Here is a 14,849-nt window from a genome sequence, read left to right as displayed (position 1 = left end):
CTTCCTCTGCAAAGAGCAATTTTCATAATATACTGTTATTATCAAATTAACTACATGAGTATAGCAGTCTGATCTTGTGGAAGTGGACAAAAATGCAAGCTAGAAATGAACACAGCAGGGACTGACTGAGAAAGGTTACAACAAAATGCATTGGGCATGTGTTGGTTTTGGAGTGGTAAGAGCCTGGCTGGGGGAGCCTGGCTGAGGCCACACAATCACAGAATCACAGAATGACAGTAATTGAAAGGGACCTCTGGGAATCATCTAGTACACCCCCCTGCTAAAGCAGTTTCACTTAGATCAGATTGCACTGGAGCACATCCAGATAGGTTTTGAAAATCTCTACATGGATGTCCTAGAAGAAGGGACCAGGGAGGTGATGAGCTCCAGCATCGTGTCCTGCTAGGTTAGTGCTGCTCTTTGCAGCCATTCTCTGATATTCATAATGAGATTGAAATAATTATTTAAGACAAGACTTCTTAAAGAAAGGGACAGTGTCACCAGAGGAGCTGTGAAACCAAATAATTTCTGTGCTTGAGGGAGTTTTCTGCTCCAGGAGCCATATTTTACACCTGCTCAAATGACATGAAATAACTGGTTCACTAAAGGTACAACCAGATTAAATGAAAAGTGATTTTTTGAGTAAATATTTTTGTTTTTCCAGTTGCCTCAGGAAACCCCCAGAAGCTCCCAAAAGACTTACAGAAAAGGAAAATTTATTTCCTTTATAACTAGAAAGCTGCAAATCCTATGCTGAAAGAACATTTTCACCCATCTGTCCTCCTCTGCAGACGCTCACTTCACCCCTGTCAGCACCTGCGTGCCCCCCAGGAGTCTGACACCCCTAAGAGGGGCCAGACAGCAGGAGCCACCATAGAGAAAGGATTTACACTCCACATAAGGTAAGGTCTGACAGATCTGCACTGCTGCTAGAGTTCAGTGGCAGTAAAACATTTTCCCTCTCATTAAAGTGTTACTTTTAAAGAGATACTTAGAGAAAAAGCTTAAAAGCCAAGATTTAAACCAATTCAAAGCCCATAACTGCAGCAACTCCCTATGCACTGCAACTCCTATTTCATTCCTTTGATATTGCTCTCAAGAACTCCGTCACACACATTTCCTCGGGATTTCAAGGGGATATTATTACCACTTTTTTCTTAAAAGCAACATTTTCAGTGTTTCATCTAGGCCTTGGGACACATTAAAGCATCTTTTCATTATCGCAGCCTTACTGCAGATATAAATAGAGCTGGCCTTTGCTTTGTCAATAGTGTCGGCTTTCAGCTTTATTTGGAGCTCTTTATGCAGAAGTATGAACCACACACACCTCAGCACAAGGGTGTAGGCAGATCCCTTTTGTGTCAGCAGAGCCAGAAGCTCTCACACTCTTCCCTCAGCCCATTACTAACCCATACCTAAACACACATTGCTTCTGGGTGCCATGTGCTCATTTTAAAAGAAGGTGCCAATTCAACCAGTCCACAATTTTGATGCTGCCTTCCATTCTGAACCTGCCGGTTTTGATGTGTGGTTGGTTCCAGCACTGAGCTAACACACTGAACACACAGTGTGCCCGGGCATCCAAAAGCACAGCTGGCCAGGGCAGGGCAGCAGGGAGGAGGCAGTTTTACCTCTCAGTTGTGGTTACTTCTTCAATCAACAACAAAAGCTCAGCACTCACAAACCTGTCTCCATCTGAGCAGGACCAGGTGCCTTGGTTTTGTTTTCACACATCCCTAACCACCTAGAGATATATTGCAAACCCCAGCATATCCTGGACGATTCCTTGATATTGGATAAATTTAGCTCTAAAAGATGTGACTGAAGCCTTCTCCCACTGACCGAATTACTTTTCCCCCTCTGCAGACATCTGCTTCACACTTTGCTGAAGTGACATCGTGTCACCCCCTCCACTACTGAGCAGCAGTGAAGCTATTGTATTTGAAAGAAACAGCATTTTCCAGCTATAGCTGAAGTATGTTACAGGGATGCCCTTTGCCTGTTTTAGAACGCTTTGCCCTCTCTGCCACCTTCTCTGCAACCTGCAGGTCATCTTCAAAATGCCTGCAGGTCATCTTCAAAATGTACCCTGTCAGGATATTTTACCAAAATTACCAAAATGGTCCCTTTGTGTTTTATGACAAGCACCACAAAATGATTTCCCAGCAGTTAAGCTCAAAATGTTCTCTTATAGGTGATCCAGTCATGACACAAATTGACCCCAATCAATTTTACTTTTAACATTATATATTCTCTCTTTTTTACTATGTTTAAGATTCTAGATTATAATGATGTTAAATCTTTTACCGCTGTCTTCAAAACCAAGAGAGTGATAAACATGCTCAAAAAACAAGGAGGAGAGAGAGCTAAAGTCCCCCATAGTAATCCATGACCTGGGCTCCAAGGAAAAACACTTCATGCTGGCAGTATTAGCGTAAGAAATGGAACAGGCATACTAGAGAGGGAGAAGACCTGGTCTCAGGGCTGGGTCCAGGCTACATAAACTTCAACGCACTCTGGAGCAGGCCAGCATACACAGCAAATCCAACTGGGAAGTGCAGCAAATGGGAATGAGACAAGTGCTAAGCAGACAAGAGTATTCTGACCTAGGCACACACACAAAGATAGGCAGAGACATGGATAATGATCTAAAGCAGCAGAGGTAGCACACTGCTCTGGTCCACCAGCCATATGAACACTTTATAGCTCTTTAACAAGGGAAATCTACAACCCTGAATCAGACAGATGTTGCTGATGCAAAACACAAAGGTCTGCACTAAAACCAGTGCAGGTATTTAATCTGAATAATATATGCTGCCTTTATATAGACACACACTTCACTGGTCTGAACTTAGGTAGTTAAGTGTGAACCATAGCTTCATTAGCATCACTCATTACTTTTCTTCCACATCTGCAATTAGCTTTTCTACAGTAGCTAATGAATCCTGTAGCTTATGAACCACTAAAAAGCAAGTCACTAAACAGGAGTGAAAAAAAATGCCAGGAGACTTTGCTTTTGACTGCCGTTGCCTGGCTTGGGGATCGCTTTGAGATCCATAGGGCTTAGGCTATTGCTCTCTTGGACTTTCAATACAGTAAACTGCAATGGAGTAGCTACTGCTATCTTGGTCTTTTGGATAACTCTTTAACCAGGTGCCTTTCTGCCTCCCTGCAAGCCTGACATTGAGTCATCCCTGCTACAGCTGCCTCTGGGAGGAGCAAGGGACAGGGGTTGGAGCCCCCAGCCCAGTGCCAGCTCTGCAGCACATGAAGCCTAATGATGCTACATTAATAGTAAGAACACGATAAATACTATTAGTGAGGTCCATCTGCTTGAGTTTTCCAAGTTCTTTATTGAGAAGGAAAAACTAGGTCTCAGAAAGGCCAGAGGGCACCATTAGTCCCCTTTCCCAAGTGCAGACATGAAAGCCGAGATGTCATTTACTAAAGGTCAGAGGGCAAAGTCTAATAGATCAATGTCACAGCTTTTAGCTGCAGATAACTTGTGATGCCAGCAATTTACTTACCTATACGGACAGAAAAATCAATCTGATCATTACATGAACCTCTTGTTTTTATGACATTCTCAGCAGAAGAAAGTAGGTCAGATGCCATGAGCATGCACAGGACATTTCTCTTTTAGCAAGGCCAGCCCCAAAATCTACAAAACTCTGCCCATGGTTTCTGATTCTATGGAATGCCACAGATATGTGAGGTTCAAGCATGCACATGCACATATGTAGGGACGCACAAATCTTTGATAACATACACATAAATGTAAAAATAAAGGGCGAACAATGATATTCCACAGTCGAGTTTGTGATGGGATACACTCTCATGTTGATTTATTGTTCAGATTAATGACATTATCACCTCTGCTTTAGAAATGGCATTTTCCTTTGGGGCAAATGAAACCCAGACAGCTGAAGGATCAGGCCCACAAACCCTGGGGCTGCCTGCTTTCCTCCAGCCTCTCCTAAATCTAAAGCACGAGTCTAATGAGGAGTGGCTCAGGGAACTCGGGTTGTTTAGAATGCAGAAAAGGAGGCTCAGGGGAGACCTTACCTCTCTCTACAAGTCCCTGAAAGGTGGGGGTTGAGGTGAAGGTAGGTCTTTTCTCTCAAGTAACAAGTGACAGGAAAAGAGAACACAGCCTCAAGTTGCACCAGGGGAGGTTTAGCTTGGATATTAGGAAAAGTTTCTTCACCAAAGTGGTTGTCAAGCCCTGGAACAGGCTGCCCAGAGAAGCAGTAGAGTAATCATCCCTGGAAGGATTTAAAAGACATGTAGATGTTGTGTTCAGGGACATGGTTTAGCAGTGACCTGACAGTGTTGGGTTAACAGTTGGACTTGATGATCTTAAAGGTCTTCTCCAACCAAAACGATTCTATGACTCTAAGTCAAGATTCAGACAAGCCTTGTACAGGAACTGTAAGGAGAGTTACTGTCTTTCAGAAACAACATCCCACTGACAGTGTTCCTTCCCCTGAAAGAAATAGGGATGGAAGCCCAGCAGAAAACTGGGGGAAGAGGAGGTGGTGGGGAAGGAGGGGCCAAGGCAGCACTGTACACACCGGCAGCTGGGGAAGCAGCCTGCAAAAAACCCTCCAGGCTTCAGCAGCACTACAGTTTTCCCACACTATAGGTAGTGAGCCAATTACAAAAGAAATGTTATCTATCTCACAAATATTACAGACCATTTTAGGAGTTTCCCTCCATATCAGGGTCATTTTGAAAACATGTGCTTTATTAACTGGCAGGTAATGTGCTGTAGGTGCTGTAAGACTTTTCTGGAGTGAGCTCCACTCATACAAACAGACAACCAAAGAGTTACTCCAGCTGTAACTAGAAGTCATTGACATGTCAGTAACAGTCTGAGTAGCAGAATGTAAATCAAGACTTTAAGAGGTCCTTTCCTGGCACAACTGTGAATTTCAGACTACACCTATATTCATCTCCTCACTTTATTGCTGCCATCCATTCCTCCCTGTTGCAATACTGATCAGGAAATTAAAATGAAAGTCTCATCTGAGAGACAAGCTGCCTTTGTAAATCCTCTGTGATGCATGGCCAGAGCCAGTGCACGGCCAGCATTGCCCCCGAGCACCGTGAGACGCCAGGGGCTAGGGATCAGTACTGCTGTGCTCTGCATGCCTGTCTGTCTGCCTGCCTGCCTGTCTGTCTGTCTGTCTGCCCAGGAAGCTGGAGGCAGGATGCACCAGAGCTAGCCATAGACAGGGATTACATCAGCCTTCAGGCTAAGGGGCATCTTTCCAGCAGTGACATATTTAGCAGAGTAGTCTTGTCTGGGCAAGTGAGCAGCACACCAGCCCTGCTCTGGATTTGGCCCGCAATAAATTAACAGAGAACGGCATTTCCAGCTCACGATCTGAACATTGTCAGGTCTAATGAGTTTTCAGCTCCAGACAGAACAGGCCAACATACAGGCACTGATGGAGAAATCCCAGTGGATTGCAAGAGGGGATACATCATTAGTTTCTAAACCATCATGTATTTTCTGATTATTCTAAAGCAATAGCAGCAGCACTGTGAGTAATTTATCAGCACCCATGTATTTTAAATGAATCCCTAACGAGCATGGATTAATGTGACACAGCAGCATTATATAAAGTAGGAGAGACTTGAAGTACTTGGGTCCTGGCTGTCTTCAGCAATGTCATTATCATTATCATAGAGCTGCTCTTCAGAAAGTAGAGCATTCAAACAGCAAGCGATTTTTCCCCTGAGGCGCTCTGCTTGCCTCAGTGGTGCAGACACAGTTCTAGCATTAACCCACTGCTAGTTGCTGTGCAAGGCTTCACCCTGGGCTGCATCTACACACACTGACCCAGGGCAATCATCCACCTCTATAGTGCATCCCTGCTCTTACAGAGATCAACTTCTGAGCAATATTGAGACACAGGTGAGCTGCCAAACCTAAACCACAAATGCAAATAGGGCTATTAGACAAATGCCATCTGGTATTGAAGATAAAGGAGAGACTTATTAAAATATTTGTTATTAAGAAAAAGCTTGTTAAACCCTGACTTTGCTGAAATCAGTAAAACGATTCTGGCATCCCCAGTACCATCCAAATGTTTCCTTTCTAAGGAGTGGATGATTGATGTGCTGTTAATTTTAGTTCCTGTAAAGATACATTTTCCTCTCCAATCCACAGGTTTAAGGACATTAGATCACTTTGTGGGAAACCATTTCTTTTGTAATTATGTCACATTTGATTTCCTGATGCCTTTAAAACTGCCAGTTAGCCATGTGGCAGAAAGAAGGTTCAATAGATTAAGAGAAACACCCCCCAGAAGGCCATCTATCATTTATACAATGAAGAGGCTGTGGCCTCTGCACAGATACATTCACCTTTTAATATTTGTGCACACCCTCACCTGTATCAAACAGGGAAGACGAAGAGAATATACGGGTAAGTTTTTTCACACTTTCTATGCTGAAACACAATTAAACCACAGTACTTTTTTTTCTGATTAATCACTGCCACGTTGCCTGTCAAAGATCTGTACAGCTCATATTTGCAACTATCACTTTTCTGTGAAGTTTTGTTCTTCAAAGTCCATAAATACAATCACACTTCAATATTTTTGTCAGTGTGGTAGTTTTAGTTTCAACCCACCACAGTCAGGCATTTGTTATAATGACTGTGTTGTTTTGCTTGATGCCAAGAACACAGAATGCTTAAAACTGCTAATCATAGTTTTATCCAAAGGCGAAAGCAATGTATTTGTATGAATATTGTGCCAGAAACAAGTCCTTCATCTTCACTAGCAAAGTGATTTTGAAATTAAAAATCAAAGAGTTTAACTACAGATGAAACCCTTAGTGCTGCGTGCACAGAGTTCACTATGCTGTTTTTAATAGGCTTTAATGATTATGTCAGTATTATTTGATTACACAGAATGCATAAAAATCTCACAGTAGCTATTGGCTCATAATTCAAAGCTTTTCCTTACCTAAACCACTTCCTGATAGAATTTATTTCCCCGAAGTCTTGTCTTTGCACCACCTTATCATCAGAGGAAAACAATAAGCTCTTTATCTTATGACTGGGTGTAACATGCTAGTGCTTCAGAACTGTCATGGATTGAGTTGAATCTGCTGCATTAAGGTCATTATTCCTCCATCCTCCCCTAATGGGTCTGAGACGGTGCTGTGCTCCTGCCTGGCTGCTCACCCCTGGGACCAGCCTGGTCTGCCACAGCTTGCCCCAGTCAAAGTACCCGTGCAGCCCACCTCATACAGCCCATCTTTAAGCACTGCCTGAATAGGAGTGGAGGTTTTGGTTACACCACGTGCTTTTAATGGAAAGCATTCCAAAATCCTTTTTATGGGTTTAAGGAATGGGTTTTTAAAATTTTATTTTATTTCCCAAGAATTTGGGGTCAAGCTGTTAATTTATTCTTTCACTGTTTTGTTTTTTTTTTTCCCCCACGTAAATGTTTCTTTTCTGCTTTGGTGCAAATCTGTCAGGTGTTTTTGTCTTTTCTTTGGAACAAAATGTTTTCTATATTGGCTTTAGTTTTACCAGCTTCACAAGCTGTACTTTAAGCTCTTTTCAAGAGATACCTCATCAGTCTCCTTAGCATATTTACATGTTTTTTGTTTTGTTTTTTTTTTTTTTTTTCTGGTACCTATTTCCATGTCAAAGCACCTTTCCTCAGCATGGGCAATCAGAGCTTCAGACAGAAATTTAAAGCCTTTCACCAGGGCATCTTGTGCTCTTCTATCTGCTCTTGCTGAACTATCCAGACTTGATGAAATCAAGAAGAGAGAAAGAGGGAGACTCTGTTAGAGACCATTCTTAACATGACTTCCTGTGTTCTACAAAATGTAGTTTTAAATCAGATTTTCTGTGTATATGAAATTCAGAAAGGCTCCACATCTGAACCTGGTTTGGAAAGCACCTCTGTTTGAAAAAAAATGATGAAGAGGAATTTCAAGTGTTGAATGTGCCCACCAAGGCACAAAAAGAAAGTGTTGCCTTCTTGTAAAACATTAATTCAGAGCAAAATACTATTGAAGAGTGTGGGCAGGCTATCTAAGGGCAATGAGAAGTGAAGCTTTCACAGAGGAGGCAAGATGAAAACATGTGCAGACTTCTGAGTGCCCTCAAGTCAGCTATTGCTCTGGTGTGTCCTGAGGTAATGGAGACTTCAGCTGTAGCTGTGAATTTCATACTGTGTTGCAAAAAAATTCCTAAAAATAATATCTCAGGTGTGCTTGAAGGCTGTCAACCTGTGTGACTCCTCCAGGCACTGAGCCTAAAGTCTTTATTGACAGCAGTGCAATGTCAGTGTCAAAATCTCTATCCAGTACTCCCGAGCAACAGTGCCAGGCAGGAGTAACCAACCAAAAAAGCAGAAGGTCTTTGGTCTTTCTACTGAAACTCCTAGCAGGCCTGCAGTTAATGCTATCTCTAGGAGAAAAATTTGGGAACCGACTTCAGAGCAGTAACTTATTTCATCTGAGGCACGGGGGAGCTATTGGATAGCAGACATTTTGTCAGGGACATCCTTGGAACCACTGCTGAGAAAACACAAAGTTCTACAACAGAACATCAGTGTTTTGAAGGCTCTTTTTCCCCTTAGTTTTAGTTAGCAGTGATTAACTACATTGGTAATGGCATGATATGAGTTGTCTTCAATTTCCCACAAAAGGGAGAAAGAAGGATCTGATGCAAGATCTTGCTGCATGTTACCTGCCTCAATATTTCAGCCTGTAAAGCCTGGTCACATCAATTCCAATGCCTTCTGAGATGTCAGGTTTTCAGTATAGTACATAGTTGTGTTTGCCAATGATCAAGCATGTACTTTGAAACTGATTTTACAGAAGCTTCTTAACACAGGTACCTGCTACCCGAAACCACCTTAAACTCAAGAGGAATTTGTGTTTCTAAATGTCTAGAAACATGTTATGATTCTACTGAAGTTTAAATACAACCATGTTTACTTAAGAGTTACTAACTGGTCACAAAAGTCATGCCTTTTGAATGTATGCATATTGGAGGTGTGAAACATTAGACTGTGGAATTAGTCTTAGTGCTGAATTTGGATTAAATGGTGTTATACTGATTTGATGAGCTGCTGGGATATGCTGAAGGTTTAATTGTATTTGATGATGTTAATTCTAACAGACACACCCTTAAAAGTAGCAGCTTAGTGACTTGAAATTGCTTTCTAGCACAGGCCTTTGTCGTTTTTTAAGAAAGAGAAAGAGGTATTCTGGAGTCCTTAATCACAGGATCATTGAATAGCTTGAATTGGATGGGACCTCTAAAGGTCATCTAGTCCAATCCTTCTACAGTGAGTAGTGACATCTTTAACTAGATGAGGTTGCTCAGAGTCCCAGACAACCTGACCTGGAATGGTCAGGGATGGGGTTTCGACTACCTCTTGTGGCAACCTGTGACAGTGTCTCACCACCCTCACTGAGAAAAATTTCTTCCTTAGATCTATTCTAATTTCCCCTCTTTTAATTTAAAACCATCACCCCATGTCCTGTCACAACAGACCCTGCTAAAAAGATTGTTCACATCAGACCCTTCAAGTACTGAAAGGCTCCTATAAGATCTCCCTTGAGCCTTCTCTTCTCCAGGCTGAACAAGCCCAACTCTCTCAGCTTTTCCTTACAGGAGAGGTGTCCCACCCCTCTGATCAATTTTGTGGCCTCCTCTGGATCCACTACAAGAAGACTGTATGTTAATAAACATCTAAGGAGAGGTTCTTTCTTTTCCTTTTCAATAGGAAGAGGTGCCTTTTGAAGGCCAGAAGGGAATCGACGCAATTGACTGACTACTATTTAAATGCCTTTATAAGCTAATTAGTGCAAAATGTTAAATGTTTCTAAGCAGAATCAAGTAACAACCATGAAAATATAGAAAGGCTCATTGGGTTCTTAGATATACTGGGGGACAAATGCCCCGATGTAGAGTCACCCACAGATGAGGAGTGTGACTTGTGGCTACTGTGAATCCATAACAAAAAGCAGGCTCTCCTGTGTGTAACTAGGAGAGCCACGTCAGGCTGACAGCAGCCATCACACACGCTTCAAACAGCAATGGTGTATCTAGCTTTAAGGTACATATCTGGGATAGAATCTATCTGGGAGACAGTGAAATGGCCAAGAGTATAAAATAGGTCACGGGCTGGAGTCTCCCCAGGTCTGAAGTGGCTAAAAGTCATAACCATCTGTTCCTCTGAAATGAGGTGCTGGCATCAATCCAGTTCCTAGCAGATAGGTATCCACGCTGTAAAAAAAAACTTAAAAAGTGATCTCAGTTGAAAATGGGGTTGGTAGAAAGGAGCCATGGACTGAAGGCTCTAAAGGAGCTCCTTCTAGCACATGCAGACAAGATGGCAGGTATCTGAAGCTCATTTATATGTCACCCCTCTATTAGGAGGCACTTCTTCCTTGCTGTTGTCAGTCTGGCACTTCTCACTGGCCAACAGCAGCCACTAAGACCAGTATCTGACTAATAGCTTTGTTTGAGAAACACCTTAGTTTTACAGCACTAAAAAGAGATATACCCATACAAGCTTAGTTTTGGGACTATCCTGCACTTCTTGTGTGAAGTCATGGCCCAGCTACAAAGCCCAGTTACTTTTCTTGGTGCTTTACACAAGAACTGACCTGCTCACATCCAGGTAACTCCTCCCACCTCTAGGGAAAATGTGTCTCCCTCTCATGCGCCGCAGCCAGCGTGTATGGGCATGTGTGGGCAACCAGTTTAAGTCAGGATTGCATTGACTTGCTCATGTAGCCGTTTGCCCAGACAGAAGCTTCTTTTCTCACTGGGTGGTTGATCCTTACCCACTCAGCCAGCAATTGCTTAAATTGGTTAAATGCTGGTGGGGAATGGATGCAGGAGGATATTCCCTTCATGGAGGGAATAAGCATCTCATTGTACCCAGGAGAACTCATGGCTTTTTCTGACTCAGGCCACTATCACTCCTACTGATGCTCTAGCAGTAGTGAGAAATGAGTTTACAGGGAGAGAGGTATCCCAAACCACACAGCAGGCATGGTCTGTGCAGTAGGTAGTTGGCAAACAAGAGTCCTCTAAGAGTTATTTCAAGTTTCAGCCATCGTTATCATAGTAAGTAGCTAATGAAGACTGTACAACAAAGTATTTATGTGAACATATGCATTTAATCTAAGGCCAAGCTTTTGCCCTTCTCAAATCAACTGAAGAAGACTCTAATTACAACAGTTTCATAGCTGCATCACTCTATTCAAATTAATTACTCTGCAAAAGTTAATACAACTGAAATTATGTTGTGTGCCTTGAGAATATTGAGGAGAGAGAAGCACCACTTAGAGCCCATTCTCCTTCCCACTTGGCCCATCTGGATCACCCAGAGCAGGTGTTATGCCTTGCTCCACCACTCCCAGGGCTCTACTCTTCTCCTTCCTCATATGACTCCTCTCCCTGCCTGATGGAGCTGGCAGCTCCTGATAGATAATCCTCATTTACAGCCCTGCTTCCCCCAGCACCAGGAGAGTCACAGCTCATCTCAAGACTATTAACAGCACAACAAAGTATTCATACATTTACTAGACTTTGTAGCCTTTCACACGAAACACTCATTCCTTTGATCTCTGTGTGAGAAGGGATTTCCTTGTTATGTGAAACTATTAAGGAAATGAAGAAACAGCCCCACACAATCCCTTTTTCTGTATTAATGGCAACAAGATATTGAAAAGGAGACACCCCCTTCCCCCCCAGAACAGTATAGTGACTGTAAACAAGCACCAGTCTTTCTAACCAAGTTGTGCTACCTGACAGGTTCACTCAACTCATTTTTGCTATGCAGACAATACTGCCCCAGGCTGATAATTAAAGAGAATACAAATTTTTGTACACTCATGTCACCCTTGAAAGGCCAATGGTTATCTTGCAGGGTTTTAATACAAACAGAAGCTGTTGCTATGTACCAGCCACCACAGTTAATTAAGAACTACTGAGTATCTATTTTTATATGAAGACACTACATACAAGTAAGGCAGAGTACAAAAGCCTCATTAAATAAAGCAGAAAGCATTCCCTTCCAGCTTTACATCAGATTCATCTGTACATCTATGTGTGTGTGGTCATGTATTTGAAATTTTCAGCAAATTCAAGGAGCCATCAGTGTTTATTCAAGGAGCCCTCAGTATGTCATCAGTCTACAGCAGTAAGTTTTTTTCTGCCACCCTCCTCCCTCACACTTGTACCTGGCCAGTATGCACAGACAGCACTGACCACTTCTCTATATAAAAAAATAATGCTGGTTTGAATGGCATCTGATTTACACTGCTGAGACAGTACCAAGAGCTTCCTGAAAGGGCTGAGCATTCCAGTTCGTGCTCAGAAAGGTCAGAAATGAGAGCTTTTCAGGTTGCAACATTTTTAGACACATGAAAGTGGTCTGAGGTCATTAGAATTCTTAATCAACCTCACCAAACTCTGCAGTTCAGTTTGTGGCTTGGTAAACAGAAAGAAAGGATGATTATAAGTACCCCCAAATATTGCCAACCAGCATTTCCTTAACCAAGGTGAATACACATCAGTGCTGCGGGGTACAGCAGTTTCACCCCTGACTGGTTGATACAGCCCCAGCCAGATGCCAGTGAGCCACAGAGACACAGCAACAACAATTGCAGCAATCAATGTACCATATAGAAAGGAATGGCAGCACATGGCTCCCATCCCCCTGCCCGTGCTGGCAAGCGGACACCCACTCGGATGGCATTCACGGCTGCCAGCTGGGCAAACACAGCAAGTAGGTCAAGAGCATCACTCCTCCAAGAGTTTTCTCTGCTAAATATCGTGCTAATGACTGCATTATTGCTCACCAGACTGAGGTTCTGAAACTCATGTTAAAAACCCCTTCCTGTGATAGCAAAGGTCAGGTTTTCCATCTTGAGATGTTTCAGGTTGAGCAAACCCACCCATTTTTGATAAAACACCTTTTGATATTAAAATCTGCACTCAGGCCTGTCCTGATTGCACAAAGAAGCTTTCACTGGAACAGCTATTACAGTTGGGTAAAAACAAACAACTGGAAACCACATATTAGGCACTTAGAGTTTAGAAAAGCTCTGATGGAGATTTAACAGACTTACTCTAAAGAATTCTTTGGTTGAGCCTGAATCCAAAGTGCCATAGGCTATTTCAGTTTGTTTAGCCAGGTCCTCTGCGCTCTCTATGGGAGATACCATCCTCTCCACCGTAAGGAAGGCAGCAAGATTAGCAGTGTAGGAAGAGATAATGATGAGAGTGAAGAACCACCAGACTCCTCCAACAATTCGCCCTGAGAGAGATCTAGGGAAAAACACACATCATCAAATTGCTTTGAAGTCATTCCTTGACTATTTTTTATTTTCTTCTTTTGAAGACACATCCACAGGCACAACTCTTTTGTCCAGACCTTACACGTATCTGTGAACAGGAGGACTGTGAGCCAGTTCCTGGTAGCCTTCCTTAGGAGAATAAACTTGATGTGCACCTAGTCTTCCCTAATTAAATACTCTCTCCAGTCTTTTGGTGAAAACAAAGACAGTCAATTAAGAAATAATTCATCCGATCCAACCCCGATCAGAGGTTTGGAGAGGAACAAGCTCTCCTGATTTTCACAGACTCTTTGCTGGAGAAGTCTGTTGCCAGAAGACTTTCGTCTTCTCTGCTTGCCCAGCCTTTCCCTGAGGCTGGATTTGCCTGCTGAGATGTGCCAGGATCATGTCTCTTTGGGGGCTGCCCAGCTTGGAGGACACAAATGTACCATTTACTGCATCAACTCTCAAAATGTAAAATGTAGTAAACTGTAAAAAGGGATCTCCATAAACATGCAAAGAATAAAACAAAAACGATCCAGTATCCTTCTCTCCTCATGACCTAGAAGGAATTAGAGACTGAATCTGCATATTGAAGTGAGGTGAGAGGCTGCTTTATGTTTTAGGTTAGTTAAAATTTGAACATTGCACTCTTCCAAGCAAATGCATTCCTGCTTTATAACCACCAGGGCAACAGAGAAGGAAGCAGGAAAAAAATTATTTGTGCTCTGGTTTTGTTGTGTCATCCTTTGTTTTTTAAAAGAATACCACAGGGACTGAAAAAAAAGCCTATTTGTAAACACATAATTACAAAATGCCCAGTGGTCAGAAGGTCTAGATGCTGTCAGCAAGAGCTCCTGATGCTTTAAAGCAATTGAACTTCAAGGTCAAAATATTTGTTCAGGATTGAAGCATGCCAATGCCTTGCTGCTCAGATGGGTGGGGAATTTCACCTTCATGTGCTGTGCTCATTCTTCAAACATGGCATGTTGACCAGGAATCACTTCAGCAGCTGAGACAAATCTATTTCATAGGTTTTGCCTCAACTCTGCTGATAGCAGTGGAAGAAAAATCAATCTGAGATACACTAGATACATGGAACTTGGATGCTGTAGTCCTCAGTTTGTGTGAAGGGAAGAAAGAGAAAGCAAGAAAACTCTTACCTGTTTATTTGTTTCCTTCAAGCCCCTCAGTGCCATCCCCAGACAGTGGGTACAAGTTGTCCTACCACCAGATAGAGACAGGAAAAACCTCACCCACACAGGGGGGTTAGCTGGTAAAGTGCCTAGTCTTGGCCTGAACCTGAGATTACCTGAGCCATTAAAAAATCCCATTAAAGAAAAAAAGTAAAAAAAAAAAAAACCAACAAACCAGCAGCAATCCAACATTAAAGACCACAATAACAAACAAACAAACAAATTGCCAACATAATAGAAACAGAGAGAGCAAACTGGAATAAGTGAGAAGAATGTGAAGTGAACTGAAAGGTGAAGCACTGCTGTTCTCCACTC

At 42.5% G+C, this 14,849-nt stretch overlaps 1 protein-coding gene across 2 annotated transcripts in view; it reads right to left on the bottom strand.

The window, feature by feature from the left end:
- Positions 1-14,849, bottom strand: part of GRIA3 (glutamate ionotropic receptor AMPA type subunit 3) — a 149,588-nt gene that overhangs the window by 23,184 nt on the left and 111,555 nt on the right. For both annotated transcript variants that reach the window (XM_054388429.1, XM_054388427.1), the window contains exon 12: positions 13,132-13,330. In XM_054388429.1, coding sequence (XP_054244404.1) covers positions 13,132-13,330 — 199 coding nt within the window. The remainder of the gene's footprint in view (positions 1-13,131; positions 13,331-14,849) is intronic.

Source organism: Indicator indicator, chromosome 17, assembly GCF_027791375.1.
Source record: "Indicator indicator isolate 239-I01 chromosome 17, UM_Iind_1.1, whole genome shotgun sequence".
NCBI classification, from domain to species: domain Eukaryota; kingdom Metazoa; phylum Chordata; class Aves; order Piciformes; family Indicatoridae; genus Indicator; species Indicator indicator.
Note: the sequence above shows the minus strand (reverse complement) of the source record. Positions and strands in the feature narration are given on the sequence as shown.